General features: G+C 51.3%; 2 protein-coding genes across 6 annotated transcripts in view; one reads left to right on the forward strand and one right to left on the reverse strand.

Moving 5' to 3' along the window:
- The window catches only part of SLA (Src like adaptor), a 142,417-nt gene that overhangs the window by 56,470 nt on the left and 65,811 nt on the right, over positions 1 to 20,136 (forward strand). For 2 of the 5 annotated variants that reach the window (XM_082363790.1, XM_082363793.1), the window contains exon 1: positions 17,503 to 18,087. The exons of the other annotated variants lie outside the window; for them this stretch is intronic. The gene's annotated coding sequence lies outside the window, so the exon portion shown is untranslated. Of the gene's footprint in view, positions 1 to 17,502; positions 18,088 to 20,136 lie in introns of those variants that run through there. 5 annotated transcript variants of the gene reach the window in all.
- TG (thyroglobulin) overlaps positions 1 to 20,136 on the reverse strand; it is a 247,226-nt gene that overhangs the window by 12,747 nt on the left and 214,343 nt on the right. The window contains exons 44-45 of the mRNA XM_082363748.1: positions 10,001 to 10,182; positions 7,003 to 7,110 (exon numbers count right to left, since the gene is read on the reverse strand). Coding sequence (XP_082219874.1) covers positions 7,003 to 7,110; positions 10,001 to 10,182 — 290 coding nt within the window. The remainder of the gene's footprint in view (positions 1 to 7,002; positions 7,111 to 10,000; positions 10,183 to 20,136) is intronic.

A 20,136-nucleotide genomic window follows, 5' to 3' on the forward strand; every position in this document is an offset into this window, starting at 1 on the left:
AACCTCCAAGGCTGTGTTCTTTCACTACACTGAACTGCTTTTCCCAAAATTAAAGAATCGTCCAACATCCTACATGGAGCCTGGGTAGGTGTTTAATCCCAAGAGCCCTACCCCACTGCCCATTCAAAGTCAAGTCTCATCTCTCTAAAATGCCTCTGCACCGCTGAGGCATGGGAATGACACCTCAGGACTCTGGGGACGAAGGACTTTGGAATAAGGACCTGAACACAGCACATAATTCAAGCATGATGGCTCACACACAGCCCCGAGGTGAATTTCCATGGGACACGATGAACTGGTGCCACCCCCAGGAATCTTAAGATGATGGGCCCCCATCTCCCCTCTGAAGTGGCCACAGCAACTCTTTCAGGAGCTAGTACACAAAAACCACTTCTTCCGTGGTTGCTTTCTTCCTGGATCTTGTTCATTCCAACGTGGGTTCTCCCAGCATAATACATCAAGCAGTATTAGTAGCACCTACTGAGTGCCAACTTTATGCCAGCCAGCTAGCTAGGCCGTTTGCATGTTTTGTCTTATTTGATCCCGACACACTCCTATAAGTGTACTATTATTAGCTCCATCTATGGATGAGGAAACCAAAGCTCAGAGACGTCGTCACTTGCCAGAGGCTCAAAGTGAGAGACAGAGCCAGGATAAGCCCCCTAAGGACCGGCAACACCAGAGAATACATCAGTGCTCCCTTCTACATTTGCTGGGGCCTGGCTCCTGGAGGTGTGCTGGAGGGGGATCCCCCAAACCTGGGCTGGCCACAGGGTCTTGGAGTCCGTGGCTCGTGAGTGGCAGAGTACACAATGGGGGTCCCTCCTAGGAAGACATTTGGGCGAGAGTGTCCTTTGGGAGGAGCTGGTTAGAGAGAAAGACATCAACTGTAATCGACAAGATGGCGATGCCGGGAGGGAGGACAGAGTCCCAGCAGAGCGTGGGAGGTGGCGCCTAGACACAGCTGGGCAGGAGAGAGGACGCCCACGGCCTCAGACCTAGGAGCGGACAGCAGGCCAGGGTCCTGCTTGGTGTGACCACGGGAGACAACCTGCCAGCCTTCCAGGTGAGCTCTGTAACAGAAGAGCCAGATGCTCCGGTTCATGGTGCGCTGTGGTCTGCCCGGGGGTCCGTGGGACCAGGGACGGTATCTGGTGGTGGGGGGATCTCGTGTTGATTCAGGGATAAGATCTGGGAAAGGGGTCACACCTTCTCTCCAGGTGGTGTTAGTGATAACTCCCGTTTTAAGGGAGTGCTTACCAACAGAGGACCATTTTGGGCCCCAAGGGACAGTGGCCTTGCCTGGAGACATTTTCAGTTGTCACAACTCGGAAGGTGCTTCTGGTATTGAGTGGGTGGAGACCAGAGATGCCGCTAAACAGCACAGAACGCACAGGACAGCCCTCCACGGCAAAGAGTTATCCAGCCTGAAAGGTCAGCAGTGTCCAAATTGAGAAACCCTGGATTACAGTCATCACTGAAAATCCCTCTTCATGAAACAGCGGGCTATAGATGGGAGCCATGGAGGAAACTGGCTCAAAGTCTCCCCAGTGAGCAGAATGGAGCAAAAGAAAGCTGCTAAGCTTTGTCCTCGTGTCAGTAGTCTTGGTGAGCAAAGCTGCCAGGCATTGTGGTGTGTACAAACACATACACACACCCACACACACCCCCTAGATGCAGACACTGCACCCCTGAACCCTTCCAGCAGCCCTGTGGGACATGCACTATTACTCTCCCCTTGGATAGATAAAGATGCATGGAGGCTCAGAGAGGTTAAGCAACTTGTCCAAAGTCGCACAGCTAGCGGTGGACCTAGCCGTGGCAGGCACTCAGAGGCTTTGGGTTGAAGTGGGTGCAATTGAAAGAAAACTGGAGAAAGGGCAGGAGGCAGGCTTTGAGTCCAGACTGCCGCTTACAACTCTGTGACTGGGACATAATTCCAGTCTTCTCTGGGCGTTTGTTTCTTTATCTGTAAAATGAGTTGGATGAAATCATCTTACATAGTCTATGATTCTTTGAATCTGGATCTTAAAATTGCACCTTCTTCTCACACTGTAGATTTTCCTTTTTTTGTCTCCTCCCCCATCCATTACACTTATTCTTTCCTCACAAAAGTTGGCCCTCAATTTCAGAGATGCAAATCTCATCTACATAATCCAGGTGAGCATGCAATGCTGTGATCAATTAACAAGAGTCTGCAAGAAAGTGGTAATTTATTGTGTTTTGTTCACTAGCTATGCCAGGAAAGCTAATATATGCTCACAGACAGATGGCTGAAACCATAAGGCACGCGCATATATTTTAAGTCTGTAGATTTCAGCCAGAAATAAATGAGAGTGTGACAGCTCCAGGGCAGAGTGAGAGAGATGTCTTTTCGAGCAGAAAAGATAAACTTGCCAACAATGGGTTAGTTTCTATGATTCATTCATTGATTCAAGTACCTACTATATAGATGGCACCATATTATGGTCGTGGTGGGGAGAGATGATATATGCCCAGAAAGATATCAAGAACGTGTTCTGATGGACGAGAATAATGACACACTCTTACCACTTTGTTTGCCAGGTCCCGTTCTATACACAAATGATCACAATAACCCTCTGAAGTAGGTACGATTATTATTCTTCCCATTTTCAGTTGAAGAAACTGTCACCAAGGAGGTTAAGTGACTTGCCTTAGGTCCCTGAGCTAATAAGAGTCAAGACGGGTTTCTAACAAGGCAGTTGGCCCAGAGTCGCTGCTCTACCCAAGACACTTTCTGCCTTTGTACAGTTGGCAACATCTCTGCCTGTAAAATGTTTCAGTGGCTCTGAGTGTCTCTTTCCTCCCAAACTGATAAAATGTCAGAGTCAGAAGGTGTCTGAAAGGTGATTGAGCCCAGACATTTTTCACATCTCTGTAAACTGAATGACCTTGAAATTTTACTTGAAGCTCAGTTATGAAGTAGAGAGAAAGGGGCTGGGAAGCTCGGACCCTCCATCTCGCTCTCCTCCTCCCCCGGGTCCACAGAGCCCAGTGAAGAATCAGTACTCCTGACCTGTCCCACCTCCTTACTCCCATTTTGCAGATAGCAAAACCGAGCCCCAAGGAGCCTGTAAACTAGAGTGGAAGAGACCCTTTCCCACCTGTCAACTGAGGTAGTTGGATCAGCTTCTGTCCTTCAGCATGATTTCCTGAGCACCTACTATACCTCCTCTGTGCCAGGAGGGTCTCTAGGCCCTGAGGTGACCCGGGAGGCACTTTGTGTGGTTCTGATGCACGGGCGTGGCTTCCTTTCAAGGAAGGTTCTGTGGATCAGCGCAGTGGCGGCCCGTCTGTGGGTCCCCAGAGGGGCGTGAGGATGCTTTTCAGCAACAGAGAAACCCAAACTGGCCACAAGAGACTGAGGATGTGGTTTGGATTCTGTTCAAGGGCTGCTCCTCCGGGAACCACCCCGATCCCAGGTCCAGAACAGCCTGCTTTGCACCCTTGCCCCTCGGGAGCCTCCCCAGCAGGGCTGTCACGTTAGAGAGAAGGGTGGTGCTTTGGGTTGAACTCTGTCCCCCTTAAAAGATATGCCGGAACCCTGACCTCTAGGACCTCAGAATATGACCTTCTTTGGGAATAGGGTATTTGCAGAGATAAGCAAGTTAAAATGAGGTCATTGCGGTGGGCCTTAATCCAGTCTGACTGGTGTCCTTATAAAAAGGAGAAATTTGCACACAGACACACAGTGGAAAGATGTTGTCTGCAAGCCAAGGAATGCCTGAGGCCTCCAGAAGCTGGGGCATGGGGTGCCTGGAGCAGATCGTCCTCTAGAGCCTCCAGAGGGAGCGCGGCCGTGCCAACACCTTGATTTCAGACTCCCGGCCTCCGTAACGGTGAGACGATACCTGTTGTTCTAAACCCGCCAGGGTATGGTACTCTGTAACAGCAGCCCTAGGAACCAAACACAGGTGGGCTCAAAGCATTACTGATGCTGGTTGGAATCATATGGATCCTTTTGCTACGTTACGTTTTGATTGCTTTTGTCCTCATATAACAGGTGCAGTTCTTATTTTTTTGCCACTTGGAACTTTTGGAGTTCCAAGGTGTATGCACATGTTGAAGGCTTTTGAGGGACTTGCTGCAGGAGTATCGCGGCTTCTGCTACAATCTCTGCCGTAAAAGAGGGGAAGACGGAGAACCAGCTTGAAGAACTCGTGCTCTGGGCGTGAACTCCTGAGAGCCCTGGCATTTGGGAGCACTCCACGATGCCTGGCCTCCCTGGATGTGGTCTGGCCTCCTGGACGTGGTGGCCACGGGATTATGAGACTTCCTTTCATCTCTGTCCAAACCCTCGGTTCTTCTCACCATTCCTTCTCTCCCGAATGCCTTCTCACCAGAACCCTAGCCTGGCATTTACTTCCCTTCCCACAACCTGGAGGCAGTTGCTTGAATCTAGAAAGTAAATCAAGTTGGAATTATAAATAATTCTAAGCAGAGAGACCGCGTGTTTTAGTGGAAAGAGAATTCTGGGGCTCGGAGAAGCTATGAGTAGGTCACTGCTGTATAACCGACTGCTGCTTGTCCTTGGGGAAATCACGTGGAACTCCTTGAACCTCAGACTCTTTATCTGTAACACAGAGATGCTCTTTTCAACACCGCTGGCCTCATAAAGATGGATGTTCCGTGAAGTGTTATAAATTGAATAACCCGTTGGGGGAAACCAGGTAAAGAGTGCTTGTTTAGGAAAAATGTTTGGGGGCCTGTATTAGTTTCTCATGGCTCCTGTAACAAATTACCACAAACTTTGGTGACTTTATAGCAACAGAGATTTACTGTCTCATAGTTCTGGAGACCAGGAGTCCAAAATCGGTTTCACTGAGCCAAACTCCAGGTGTGGGCAGGGCCAGGCCCCCTCTGGAGGCTCTAGGGAAGAAGCCACTCCTCTTTCCTCCAGCTCTGGTGGGTGCTGGCATTTCTTGCTTGTGGGTGCATCACTCCAATCTCTGCCTCTGTGGTCACGTTGCCTCCTCTTCTATGTGTAGCAAATCTCTCTCTGCTCTCTCTTATAAGGACACTTGTGAATGCATTTAGGACCCACTGGGAAAATTCAGGATAGTTTTCCCACGTCAAGATCCCTAACTTAATCACATCTGCAGGCCCCCTTTTCCTTATAAGGTAACATTTACAGGTTCCAGGGGTTAGGACCTGGTATCTTCAGGTGACCATTATTCAACCTACTATAGGGATGTTGCCAATTATAATAAGAAATCGTGTATGTTTGTAAGATGTCCCTTAATGCTGTTGCAAAGCAACACAGGTTAAAGCGGGATAATTTATAATCCAGATATTATTAACACCAATTCAGTGAGAGGAAACTATTAGCCTCATTTTGTAGATGAGGAAACTGAAGATCAGAGAGGCAAAGGAGCCTGCCTAAGATTGCACAGCTGGCAAGTAGTGGAGCTCATCCTTCAGCTCTAAAGTTCACTTTTGGGACTCCCCTGGTGGTGCTGTGGTTAAGAATCCACCTGCCAATGCAGGAGACACGGGTTTGATCCCTGGTCCGGGAAGATCCCACATGCTGCAGAGCAACTAAGCCCGTGCACCACAGCTACTGAGCCTGCACTCTAGAGCCCGCGTGCCACAACTACTGGGCCCATGTGCTGCAACTACCGAAACCCGTGAGCTCTAGGGCCTGCGTGCTGCAACTACTGAGCCCGCACGCTGCAACTACTGAACCCCGCAGGCCTAGAGTCCGTGCTCTGCAATAAGAGACGCCACCGCAATGAGAAGCCTGCGCACCGCAACGAAGAGTAACCCCTGCTCACCGCAACTAGAGAAAGTCCACATCCAGCAACAAAGACCCAACACAGCCCCCCCAAAAAAGTTGACTTTCTTACACCCAGTCTCCCTGCGGCCCAAACAGACCATGGACATGGGCGATGGATGTCCTTGCTCCATATGTCCTGGCTTCATACTCTCGTATGAAATGAAGCAACACACTCTGGCATCTTGTGACACCTGACCCCCTGACATTCTGTTACCAAAGGAGCTCCAGTGTGAAGTGGCTAATCTGATGTAATTTGTGGGAATCATATCCGACTATGTGGGAAGTTACTGGCCCAGCACTGGAGGGACCTGGGGTTTTCCAGCACAGGTGAGGAGCTCAGGTGAGGAGCTCAGGTGAAGAGCACAGGTGAAGGACGGTAAGGTCACGAAGAAGTAGAACATGTGGCCTCAGTCCTCCCTCCAATGCCCTGGAAACCTTGTGCCCCAGCGACGCACGTTGCTTTGCCCTCCCACTGGCCGAGACCAAATATGTCTTATGACACCACCCCTCTCTGTTCCTTTGTTTAGCTGATGGCGCTATGAAAACCGAACCTTTGTTCTTTTCTTCTTTACTTTTAAATCTTTTCTTTGACTTCTGGGAAACTCAGGATCACATTCTGGGCCCACTGGTTGCCCCTTCCTTTATCATTGGTTTTCTTTTACTTGTACCTCTTATTTTTCTTTTCCATTTTGATAATTTTATTGCACTTGAGACTTTTATTATAATATACATTGAACTTATTCTGGAAGTTAGAAGGGTATATAAATTAGGGGTAAATAAAACTCCTTTTGTTGCAAAAGAAATCTTTTTATACCTTGGAAAGTCATTTTCTTAAGTTAAGCTAAGTGTTCAGTTTTTAGAGACATAAACAGGTAGGATTAATAAAGATGGCTCCTCCCCCCAAGCCAGGTCAATCAGTGAATACCTAATGTTGCAATTCCAAACTGCTTTCTATATCTTTTATTTTACTTGCTCTTCCTACAGTGCTGTGAGATAAAGTGGTGATTACTATTCTACCCATTTTTCAGATGATAAAACTGAGACTCAGAAAAGTTAAGTGACGCGTCCCACGTCATTGAACCAGGACTTGTATGATGGTCCTGCCCTCTTTTCTCTGCTGCCCTGTGGATCACAGAAGTGACAGGGACCCTCTGCCAGATTCTCTTTGTGTGCCAACACCCGCTGTGGCCACGCAGCCACCTTACCTGCTGTGGCTGTAGCTTTCAGGAGCATGATACATGAAGACGTTTCCTTGGGCTCTCCTTGCCCAGTGTCTGGCCATGTCGATCACAGGGCAGATGATAAAGTAGTCCCTGGTGAGAGGAGGACAGAGGACGAGGTCTAGCTATGCACAGCTCTATGGACAACAGTGCCGGGTAAAGGCGTCTCCCAGGCAAGGGCCCTGGGCCACCAGCCCCACTGCGTAGGCCTGCAGAGAACACCCCCCACCCCGTCCTCGCACCCTTCAGCTTTCGTCTCGCCCCTGCTGGCCCCCCTGCTGGCACACGGTCCAGCCTGCTTCATGGACGGCCACGATCACACACTATGTCCATATGATGCATCGCAGGGTCAAGAGATCCATGGGACAAACATCTTCCCAGGACATCAATTTTACTCAAAGACTTGGGAGCAAAACATTTTATAGTAAAATGAATATAATATACTATGAAGCTGAACATAAAATAATTGTGCATTCTGAAGGAAGATGGAGACCTCAGGGACATTTCGGGTGTGTGACACCTTTAGACCAGTGGCTCTCAGCTGGGACGCCTCCACGCTCCAGAAGACGTTCGGCAATGTCTGGGGGACACTTTTGGTTGTCACAGCTGGGAGTGGAAGGTTTTTACTGGCACCTAGTGGGAAGGGGCCAGGGACGCTGCTAAACATCCTATAATGCACAGGACAGACCCCACAGCAAAGAATTATCCAGCCCCAAATGTCAACAGTGAGGAGTCTGAGAGCCTTGCTTTAGATTCCCAAAGCTCCACATCCACTCCCTCTTTGGGGGTGATGTGAATACATTTCAGAAGCACCCGCTTTCAGCAGTGGGGTCCTGCGCGTGGTCCTGCACGAGCTGCGTGCCCAGAGGCAGGCAGGCGTGGCTAGAATCAGGCCGAGTTTGGTTGGTCTGGGGCCACCAGGCTTTGAATCTCACTCAGCATCCCTGCGTCTCCTTGATGCTCCACCTCCTCAGCTGAGAAATGGGGCCCAAGGGCCTGACCCTTGGCTTCCCTGGTGGCGCAGTGGTTAAGAATCCGCCTGCCAATGCAGGGGACACGGGTTCGAGCCCTGGTCCGGGAAGATCCCACATGCCGCGGAGCAACTAAGCCCGTGCGCCACAACTACTGAGCCTGTGCTCTAGAGCCCGCGAGCCATAACTACTGAAGCCCTGCGCCTACAGCAGAGATTCTGATAACCCCCATAAAAGTCCATCACTGAGGAGGGCTGCCTACCCCTCCTCTGGCGACTGAGACCAGCACCTCCAGGGTTTACAGGAAAGGCTCTCATAGAGGGTGGGGCTGGTGGGAGGGTCTGGAAGGGCAGATGAAGGCAGCCCTCTTTACCTCATGGTCCCCTGAGGAGCGGTGAGCAGGACAGGGGTGGGAGCAGACCTACAGAGAATTCCACCCTGGCAGTGCTATGGACGAGCCTTGCCGAGGAGACTGGAGGCAGGGAGGCCTGTGGAGGCTGCTGCCTCAGTCTGGCCAGGAGAGAATGAGGACCTGGCCTAAGGCAGGAATGGAGTCCACCTCCTCAATGAAGCCTTTTTTGGTTACCTGCCCTCCTTCAGACCCCTGCTTTTGCCCCTGTTCACAGATTGTCCTCAAAGACAGTTACAGGCAAAGTTGGGGCAAGAATGAACATAGGTTTATGAACTCTAGCCCTGAGCTCTTTCTACAACATTGATCTAAGCCAGTCCCGACTTGGCTGTGAGCCTCTCAGGGTCCAGGATTCGGACCTCTGTGAGTTCTTCAGGTCCAGTCTGGGGCTGGGCCCTCAGGAATAGGTGTTGGCTATTTTGTTCAAAGCTGAGCTCTCCACTAGAAGGAAAATTAGAGCCTTCCTGGTCCCCAAGGTCCCAGGGGGTGGTACAAAGTTTTATTCTGAGCTCGTGACCCTCTGATTGGAAGCCACAGACTCCTGGGAGGAGTGACCAAGCAGGACAGTGGGCCTCAACATCCTTCAGTCCATCTCTTCTCAACAGAGTCAAGTTCAGCAGAGGCCTCTGAGCCCATGACAGTGGCTCTGTCCCCGGGGACAAAGAGCAAAGGCCAGCGTGGACCTCCCTCCCCGAGGACAGGAAAGAAGTTACAGGATGCGGACACCACCTGACCGCACTCTCCCGGCTTGGAGGGGGGCCTGACAGGGAAACAGAACATGTCAAGCGGCCCGTGAGGAGCTCAAAGGTGACACGAGAGCTGGAGTCCCCACTGTGGTGTCATCCCAGGGGGCTCTGCAGGCAGAGAGAACTGGAATCCTGGCTATCTCTTGACGGTGCTGAGAGGGACATTCTGGGGACGGCAGAGCCTGTGATGGGTGGAGGCACCCACTGACCACTCTTGGGTTGGGGGACCTGGGCAGACTTTCCCAGGGAAGGAAGCTTGAAGCAGTGAACTTGAGCAACAAGACCCATAAGCAGTGAGTGCAGAAACAGCAGCCCCCAACCCCGGGAAGGGGATGCACGGCTTCAGGAGCCCTGGGCCTTCTGTTCTGGGTGTGACATCAGGCACAAACCTTCCCCTGTCTAGGCCTCCATTTCCTGTGGAAAGTAAACTCTGGCCGCCCAGCAGAGTCACCTGGGGGAGCCTTGAAAAATACCGATGCTTACGAGGCCTGGGCTCCAGCCACCCTTGGAACGCTCCTCACGCTGTTCTCAAGGGCAGCAGGGGTCCAGGTACTGGGCTGGAGGCGGGGTCCTCTCTGCTGGACTGCCCCCCGCCCGCTCTCCATCCACACCAGCTGAGCGCAGCTTCTCGGCTCGGGGCATATCCAAGCAGGCACCCTCTGATGGCGCACGCGCACCACGGAGGGGAGGGGTGGGTCACCCCTCGTGTCTCCCGCTGGCGGGCAGGCAGCCTGCGCCGTGGACTGAACGACTGACACAGATGAAGCAGCAGCACCAGGCCCCGGTTCTCCGGGGGATCTGAGCATCCCCACGGCCTCGGGGAAGCGGAGGCAGGACGGCGCGCCCACGCGGCTCACCTCGCGGCCGCCTCCAGGGCGCGGGAGAAGGAGGCGTAGTCGTCCGCGCCGTGCTCCAGCGAGTAGTACCACGTGGCCGCAGCCTGCACGCGGTTGTCCGCTGCCTCGCCGCCCAGAGAATTCTGCAGCGCCTGGTAAAAGGCTGCTTTGCTACTGGTCCGGCCTTGACTTTCCTCAAATTGCTTAAAAAAAAAAAATATGGAAATTCCCCAGTCAGATTCTGAAAGGCCCGACTGAGCATAGCTCAAGCCCTTGGTCTAGAATTTTCTCTCTCGGAGGCAGTGGAAGATGGCGAGAAGTGCGTGGGCGCTGGAGCCGGACTGCCTGGTGGGAATCCCAGCTCTGCCTCTTTCCAGCTGTGTGGCCTTAAACAAGCACCTGTACCCCTCTGTGCCTGCCTGAAGGTGGACACAGTGGAGCCCCCGAGCAGGGTGGCGGTGAGGGTTAAAAGGGTTCATACACGTGAAGCCCTGAAAATGGCTCCTGGTGCCTAATAAGTGCTCACTGAACACAAGCCTTTGTTGCAGGCTGATCACAGGTCTCACGCGTGCTCGTGCACTTGACTCTCTCAGCCAGCTTGTCACCTGGTTTTGTTAGGAGAGCTAACTTCAGTCGCATTCACTGACTCAAAGCATTCAACGTAGGGACACTGTCTGTACCCTTTTCTACTGATAGACACACTCTTGGTCCAGGGCCAGCGGCTTGCTAGGCCTGGGAAACAGCCCTGAACATGCTAATCAAGCTCCCTGCTCTCAAGGGCCTTGCGTTCTAGTGGGCGGAGACGGAAAATAAGCAAAGAGTTGTGCAGTTCATCCGGAACAGGTGCTATGAAGAGAAACGGAGCAGGGTGAAGGGATGGGGCAGGGCTCTTTTATATAGGATGGGCAGGGAAGGCAGGGAGCTCTCTGGGATGTGTGTCAGATGGAAATAACTCTTCCTCCCTCCCTCCCTCCTTTCCTCCTTTTTCTTTCTTCCTCACTCTCTTTTTTCCCTCTTCTTTTTAAGATTTATTTTTAAATCGAGATAACATTGGCTTATGACATTGTGCAAGTTCGATGTGTCCAACATTCCGTTCCTACTTCTGTGTGCCCTACAGCACACTCACCACCAAAGGGTTAGTTTCCGTCTGGTCACGCACACTTGAGCCAGTAAATGAAACTGAAGTTAATCCCTTTTACGCATTTTGCCCTCTCCCCAACCCTCCCGCCCTGGTCACCACTACTCTGTAGCTACGGGTTTATTTTTGCTTGGTTTGGTTTGCTCATCTGTTTGTTTCCCATACGAGTGAAATCATATGGTATTTGTCTTCCTCCTCTTCCTTCCTTCCTTTCTTACCCTGTCTGCCTGGGAGAGTCTGGGGAGGCCATGTCCTCCCCTCTGGACTCAGTTTCCTCATTTCTGAAGACAAGGGGCGCAGCGACTGTCAGTGAGGCAGCTCTGGCACGGGAGATCCAGACCCCTCGGCCCTTGTACGGTCCTAGGACGTGTGTTTACATATTTCTAGGCTCTTACTTCAACACTGACATGAGCTTATCAGGATACCCTGACATGTTTAAATTGTTTTTCTAAACATTACCAAGCAGCCAGGAACTGTGATTAGAATGCAAGGCGTGGATGTGACCGGTAAGCGACCCCTTCCGTCTGAGACACTCTTTCAGCCCATCCTGGGGTCCTGGGTTGGACTGCCCTCAGCCTGACTCCCCAAGAGGCTGGACCAGTGGCTGGAATCACTGATCAGAGGCACGTCTGCTGGTGGCCACACACCAGCTTCTGGAGAGATGAGGAAAGGAGACAGCGAGAGGCGTGCAAAAAGGGCTTCGTTTGAATTCTATCTATATTCTATCTATCTATCTTCATTATCTATCTATAATGGGTTATTTTTTGGAAAAAGACCTGAAGCAAATGTGGCAAAATATTAATATCTGTTAAATCTGAATAGTGATGTGTTTCTTATATCCGTGTTTTTTATATCAACTATTTCTGACCATGATCTATAATAAAAAAGACATTTTATACATGCGGAATTCACACACACACACTCACACTCAATGCCTGTAGTAACGTTCACGAATAACATTCATACTCATTGCTGTTAACATACGTGATGTATCTGATAGTTTCCATTCTATTCTATTCTAGTCAAATCTAGTCTATTCAAAAATGCCTGCCTGAAATCTATTTAATTGACTTCACAGCCTACTAATAGTTTAGGGGGAAACCTGCATTATGTTATTCTCTGTTCTTTTCTGAGTTTTTGGAATATTTTATCACAAAAATTATATTAGTCACCATTCGCATAACTCCAATTATTGCCAAACATTTAGCATGTGTATTTCACTGAAGTATCAAAATCACCATATGAGTTGGGCAGTTGCATAGAATCATTGCCAAATTCCAATGAAACCTGCATATAAGGGGCTTAGCACAGCTCTGGGCACACACGGTCAGTAGCTGTGAGCGATTACTATTGCCCCGTCCCAGGCGCAGGCAGGGGCCCCTGGGGTGCTTCAAGATGCTGCGCTGAATCGCCAGGTGCTGTTATTGTCAGTTTAACGCCTAATGTTCCAGAACTACCAAGCAGCGGAGGGGCACGCAGGGCTCTAGCGGGTGCCCAGGAAATAAGTGTTGGACAAATGAATGGAAGAGACACTGACCTTCATAGAGATAACACAGGTGAGGCTGCAAGTCCAAAGTCAAACCTCCTAGATTCAAATCCCAGAGCTGGAAAGACCTGGGCTTGGATGCCAGCTTTGCTATGTATTAGCTATGTGACCTTGGGCAACTTACTGAATCCCTCTCTGCCTTTGTTTTCTCCTCTGTACAATGGGCGCAATAATATTACCCTCTTCATAAAACTGTCCTGAGGTTAAAGGAGATGACACCTACACACTGTTAGCACGATGTCGGCGGCTAGGTGTCTGCAGCTCACCTGGCCCAGGGGAGCCCATGCTTTAGAGCCAGGCCTGATCCAGGCTGGTCCCGCTGGCTGTGGGTCCAGACCCTTGGGAACTCCTCTTCCGGATCACTGCTAGAAAACGACTGACCTCACCCAAAGGACAGAGCCTCCTTCACGGGTGCTGCGGAAACTCTTTCCACAAGAGGGCACCTTTTAGGAGCAGCAGGGCACCAAGCCCTGGGCCTTGCTAGAAGTACCTCCAACAATCTGAACAATTCCATGGCTAGAATGCTAAAGGGAGGGGCCCAGGTTCTGCTTCCACAAGACTGCGATTCGTTTCCCATTCTAAGGGGATCTGAGCCCCTGAGACAAGCTGGGCCGTGGCTGCGTCCACAGTCAGTATTTTGAAGAGACGGCTAGAGTGTGGATCTGAGCCCCCCGGGGGTGCGTGGGGATGCGAAGGGGCCCGTTTTCAGGAAGACCCAGGTCTCTTCCTTCTTGGCGAGGACAGAAGCACAGGTGCTGTTGCTGGTTTAATTAGAGAGGCAGCGGGAGGGGTGTGGCTACCACGTGACTGCCAAGCCAGGGCTGACGCCACAAGCTGTAATGACAGGCAAGATGTGCCTCAGACGCGGGTTTGCTGGGCCTGGGCTCATTAAGGGCCATCAAGAATTGGCACAGGTGCAGGGCACAGTTTTAAAGGACCGTTCTTAACACCTCCCATAGAAAAGTTAGAGCCCTGGGAAATATTTAGTGACTGTGGAGGGGTCCACAGTCACCTCGGATGCCTGTGACCTAGGGGACTGAGTGTGGGGTTCAGACCTGGATCCGCAGGCGACCTCAGAAGACTCATTGCTGGTCAGTAAGTTCGTTCACTGAATACCCCTCTCTGTGCCTGGGGCTGATGTTAGACTCAAAAGAACATTAATTATTATCAAATGGGTGACAGTAAATATGACTTCTCTCTCCCCTCTGGTTAGTAAATTATTAAAAGTAGGCGTCCTTGTGTTCACCCCAAGTTTGAGAAACAGGATGACAGCCACGTTGCTGCAGGGTCTTTATCTTCAAGTCACTGTTCAGTCAACAAATTTCTGTCAAGCGCCTGCATGTGCCAGGAGCAGCTCCAGGCATCTGGGGTACATCGGGGAACCATACAGCCCAAGTTCTTGGCCCTTCGGGGGCTTTTAGTCGAGTTCGGGGGAGGGATGGCACAGGACAAATCTTTGTAACAGAGGAGGTTCGGTGGCGATCAGCACTATGGCACAAGCAGGGTGGGGGAGGGCACAGGGTGCTGGCTGGCGAGGGCTGAAATCGTAAATGGGCTCATGAGATGGGCCTCGGGCCTCGTGCAGGACAGCGGGCTGAGACTGGAGGGAAGTGGGCGTTGGGTGTGGGCTCCGCAGGGCCCCAGGAGGGAGCCCGGGAGCTGCTGCTTCTTCCTGCCTCTCTTCTGCCATGTGGGTCCCACGAGGCTGCTCGGAACCCCAAGACGGTCCTCAGAGCTCTCCATACACCCGCACCATCCTCTACTCTCAGGGACACGGCCCGTCCAGATGCCCTTCCCGAATCCCCTCCCTCTTCTTGGACCAAGGGACACTCCTTCCCTCTGAGGCTGATGCCTCACTGCCCAGCGCTCTAGGGACCCTCCCCTCTGCTTGTTCAGCGACGTCACTGGGTAAATCTCCCCCCTCTTAGAACCTGCGATGTGCAACTCTCCGTGACTCCTACCCCCACCCAGAACGAAACGCCAGCCAAGGTGTCTGTCTGTCTACCTCGGCGTTCCCAGCGCAGGGAACTCACCCCTCACCCCACAGCTCCCTGGCCCCTCCACTCCCCCACCTCCATGCTTGCCAAGGTCACTGACGGTCAGCGCCCATGCCGGCGCTGCTCACCACCCCAGCCTGGGGCTCTTTCTTGCCTGGACTCGGTGACCCTCCCCAACTCCTTTTCCATAAAATTCTCCATCTTGGGCTCATTTCTGAACCTCCCCGCCACCTGGCTGTCTTGCCCACTTTAAATGCTGATGTCCCACCCCACCCAGTTGCCACCCCTGCCCTTTCTCATCCCCTTCCATCCACACATGCTCACGAGGTGGCACCATTTCCTCCCTTTGTTTCGACAATGATCTGTAAGTTGACAATTCCTACATCTCTCTCCAGCCTGTGTGCTTCCTCACCTCCAGAACCTTCTTCCCCTCCTATTTTCCTAACCTCAGTGAAGAAGACCAGTACCCAGTGACCCGATTAGAAAAGAGATGTTTCCCGACTCCTCCCACTTCCTCATCTTCCCCAGTGCTCTGCTGTACCCCAATCCTGCTGATTCTCCTCCTGAGGATGTCTTAATACACTCCTCCTATCCGCTCCTGCTGCCCCATCTGCGCTCTTTCCCTCCTCCTCTCCTTCCCATCCTGGGGCAGAAGCACTGACAATCTTCTCTGGGGAGTGGGGACTAGAGGAGGAGTGCTTTGTACACAGAAGATATTTGATTAACTTTCATACATCGATTACTCTTGATGTTATGCAAAATGGTTATGACTTCGTAAGTTTGAGAAGAGGGAGACCTGGGGCAGCATCTCCAAAGGCAATCGGGTGAACTCTGAAAGGATGAATGAATGAACAAATGCCCCCAGGATTCTCTAGAGCTCTGAGGTAGGTGGAGACACAAATACTCTTTCATTTAATGGGCATAAATTAAAGACCTACTGTTGGCCAGCAACTGAGGATTTGAAATGAACATGACACAGATCTTGCCATGGGACAGCCTGGTAAGGTTGCAGAGGTAATGTGGCAATGAATGAAGTGGTCATGAAACCTGGCTGAGGGTTGGTGTCCAGTGGAGATGGAGGTACAGTGGAAAGACGGTGAGTTTGGGAAGCACATGACCCCTTCCTCACTCTCCCCTCAGCCTACTCTGACCAGTCAGGCCTTCTACTAACTCCACTGAAATGGCCCTTACCAAGGGCGCCCAGGACCTACATCCTGTCAGGTCCAGGGGTCAGATCTCTGCGCTCAACTCACACCACTTCCAATGACATTGTACACTTGACCTCGGCTTCCTTTCAGAAAAACTTTCTTTTCTTGGCTTTCTGTGACATCATAGTTTCCTGGTTTTCTTCCAAATCCATATCTATAGCTCTGAACTCTCTCCTGAACTCCCAACTCATCTACCCAGCTGCCGATCTAAGATGTATCCCAAATCTGGGCATTTCTCACCATTACCACGTCTGTCTTTAACCTTAATTTAACATACCAGCTTGCTCCCTGGACCTCGCCATGGACCTCAGTCTGGTCTCTACTTCCTTTGTTACCCTTCCATAGTCAATTTTCCATAGAGCTGCCAGAATGCTCTTTAAAAAGATGAATCAGCATAGTTGATTTACAATGTTGTATTTGTATGGTAAAACTATTTTAAAAAATAATAATAAAGTGAATTTTCCTGATTACTAAAAAAAAAAAAGAAAAAAAAGATGAATCAGTACGATCATTCTCTAACTTAAAACTTCCTGATAACTGTCCCCTGCAAGTAGAATAAGTCACTTTTCTGATGACCTAAGAGGTCCCTCCAACACTTCTGCCTTCCTCTCCTACTGCTTCCTCCATCATCCACTGGGTTTCCCAGCACCTGGCCTTCTGTGTCCCCCAAACCAGCGCTGCCTCAGCCCTTTGCACTGGCCCCTCACCTCACTCGCCCCACAGCTGGCCCTTCTCATCACTCAGAACCGGAAGCCACCTCCCTGACCTCCCTGCGAAAGCGCTCTCCCCCGTTGCATCACTTCCTCTCCCATTACCGTTACACTTTTCTTCAGAGCACTCTTCAAGATCTGAAAACTCTTACTTTCTCTGCTTACGCATCCCTGTGTCCTCTCCCGAGAACATAAACTCCATGAGCGAGGAGCCTTATCGGTTCGGGTTACAACTTTCCCCCCAGCCTGGGGGAGAGCCCTCAATGAGTAAGTGTTGGCTGCATGCGTGAATCAACTCGGGACCGCTCCTGCCCCGACCACTGCGTGTGGATGTGACGGGACAAGGGGCCAACCTCTCCACCATCCAGCAGGCCCGGTGTCCAGACCCCACCATCATTGCAGGGGCACACGATAAAATGTTCCTTTTAATTTAAAATCAGAAGAAAATATAAATATGATAATAATGGATATATAATAATGAATCCAGCCTACATTCATCTTTTACCTGCACAGTCAGAAAATACTTTTACTGTTTTGGGGGGACAAGTCAACCCCGCCGATCCCCGGCTTCCTCTGCACTGAGAATGATAATCCCACGCATCAGGGCCGGGGGACACTTAGACGAGGTGCCGTGCGTGTGTGACGACTCTGAGGGCCGGATGGCTACAGCGCCGGCGTGGAGGGGTCCCAGCGTGGTCCCCAGGGGTTGGGCACTGTCTCCTTCACCTAGAAGTCCTCTCATAACTGCAGGGCTGGTCACCCTGTGCCCATTCAAAGCCGAAAGAGAAGGCAGCTCCGACTGGTTAGGCAACCTGCCTGAATTGCACGGCTAAAGCGAGGAATTGTGACCCATTTTTCTGATTCCAGGTCCCGGGCTCTCCAGAGAGCCTCACGATGCCCAGGGCTGGGATCCTCGCACCACCCCACCCCAAAGGGCTGGGGAATTCGGTGCAGCAGCCCCTCTCCGCAGGAAATCCACGTACTTCCCTGGGACTCCTGTACCATCCTCTGCTATAATCTGTCACCAAACGCTTGATTTTCCCAGGCTGGAGCTCGTGCCAGCGCCTGGGGCTGCCAGGTGCCACTTTCCAACTCTCAGGCGGGCTGCCCTCCCCCTCCCTACTCTCCGCAGGGCCCCCATCCCACCTGCTCCTGGATGAGGCCAACTCCTGGCCAAGCTCAGGGGCAGCTCAGCGGCGGCGCCGATTCTGATTTTTCTCGCCTTCCTTGGAGATGCCTGTGCTTTGGAGGGGAAGGCAGAGCATTGCCTCTTGGAACAAATCTGCTTTTGATCATGCAAATTAATGCCCGGTTAATGTAGGCAGACTGTCAATTTCACCAGTTAGGGAGAGAGAGAGAGAGAGAGAGAGAGAGAGAGAAGAGAGGGAAAAATCCCCACCACGGCAACTGACGAAGAATTTCAACAGAAAGCTGCTACTTCAGAAAATAAGATTGTTCTCTGCGAACAGAGCCTTTCCAGGCATCTCAGGCAGCGCTGATGTTCCACGGGTATGTGGTTAACTTTGCTGGTGTCATTAAGACTCCTTGGGTGGGCCGTAGCTGGCTTGGGGTGGTAAGTGGGTGAGGGTCTTCACATGGACTCTCTGGAAGCCCTACCCAACCTCTTTGGGCTGCGGGAATTTAGTGGGTCTCCGCTGATGTGATGGACGGGTGAGTCCGGGGGCTCACTTGCGGTGGGAGGGACATCTACCCCTCCTGTGACTTCCCCCGGGGAGCTGGATGGTGTGTGTTTGTGGGTTGGGCTCTGGATGGTACTGATGCAGGGTGGCATGAGGAGAAAGCATGTGTGTGCATCTGCCATGATTTGGAAAATTGGCTCAGGTCAGGCGAGGTGATTTAGTGATTGTACGTCCTTTGTATTCCTGCTTTCTCGGGATTATTCTCTGGACTGGGGACAATAGCTTGGGATACTGACCATAGTAGTACAGTTAAAGAATTAAGTGAAAAACTAACATTTATCAAGCACATGGTATTTGCCAGACATTGCTGCATGTATGATTTCTTTCAACATCTTTATGAGGATATGTACTAATAATCTCCCGATTTTACAGATAGGGAAACTGAGGCTCAGGCTCTGGAGAACTCAAATACTCCTGATTACAATCCATGGACACCCAGGGCACTCTCCCCGCTCCGTTGACAGACAGCTGGGGGAACAGGGTCCTGGTCAGTTCCTTCGTCACTGGGTCACTCCTGCTGGCAGTGCCACTGCGGGTCCAGTGACCCCCCCCCCTCTTCCCTAACTGCCCTGAGGTCCTACAGTAGGATGACCATCTCTCCAAATAGTGTGTATCAAACTGCATTTTAGTTACTTACTTTTGCCCATTTTCTATTTTGTTACTTGACTGAGCTCCCCGAGGGCAGGAATTTAATTTGTATTGATGCCCCCAGACACCTAGCACAGCATCTGGCACATAGTAAGTGACCTTGTGAAGTGTCCCCATGACTAAATGAACAGGTCTCTGTGTTGGGAAAACCTACTTGAGACCCTGTTCTAGGCGGATGTGGAAATTTTCTACAGTTGGTATGTCCTGCTTCTCAGCACAGACAGGGTGGGAAGGGCTCGGCCCGTATGGATGGACAGAGGATTCGGGAAAGGAATCGCTGGGATGGAGGCCCTCAGGAACGTGCCATCCTGGGACTCTCCTCGGCTAATGGCAGCTGGACTCAGGTGGTATGGAGCCTTCCAGGGGGAAGTGGAGAAACCCACAACCCAACGCTGAACGCAGGTCACGAGCAGGCTGAGGAAGGGAGGGCAGCCCGGAGGGCACGAGTGAGCAGCATGTTTGGAAAGAGAAGAGGAACTTCAATACTGCCTCCAGAGGGCAGCTGGTAGCTCGGCCCCCACTTGGATGTCCACGCTACTCCATGGCATTTCTGTGTTGGGCATGATTCTGAGGATTATTCCTCTGGGCTATGATCTGGCTGTAGGGTGTTGTAGGTGGTGCTAGTGCATTTCCATCACTGTCTTAGAGTTTAGCGCACAAAGCACCCCCAATTGGAGCCAGAGGACCTTCAGTGGAGACTTGGCTTTGCAAATGACTAGCGAGTAGACCTTGGGACAATCATTAAACCTCTCGAAACCTATTTCTTCCTCAGTACAATGGTGTTAAATGTTGGTTCGTGGGTATGGAGCTCATAGCATTATGGCTGAGATAAAAGAAGAATGTGGGTGGAACTGCAAAGCCCTTTGCACCGAGTGGCCCTGATTCTAGCTGGGTTTGTGCTCACCTAGCATGCTGTCATTGTTGGACGACAAGCTCATGGAGGGAAGGCCTGGCTTTTCCCAGAGGGCTGGGATGGAAAGAGGGTGGCTTTGGAGTTGAATTCTGGCTTCTCTCTGAACTGGTTTCCCATCTGAGCATTACTGATAATAATCCCTGATCCATAGGGTCCTTTGGGGATAAATTATCTCCTTGAAGACTCCTAGGTCAGATCCATAATTTCATTTTTTCCATTGAATAAAGATTCATTGAGCACTTACTGTGTACCAGCCACTTTTGTAGGCACCAGAGATATAGCAGAAAGCAAAATAGA

The sequence above is a fragment of the Balaenoptera borealis genome (genome assembly GCF_965194805.1).
Source record: "Balaenoptera borealis genome assembly, chromosome: 17".
NCBI classification, from domain to species: Eukaryota; Metazoa; Chordata; class Mammalia; order Artiodactyla; family Balaenopteridae; genus Balaenoptera; species Balaenoptera borealis.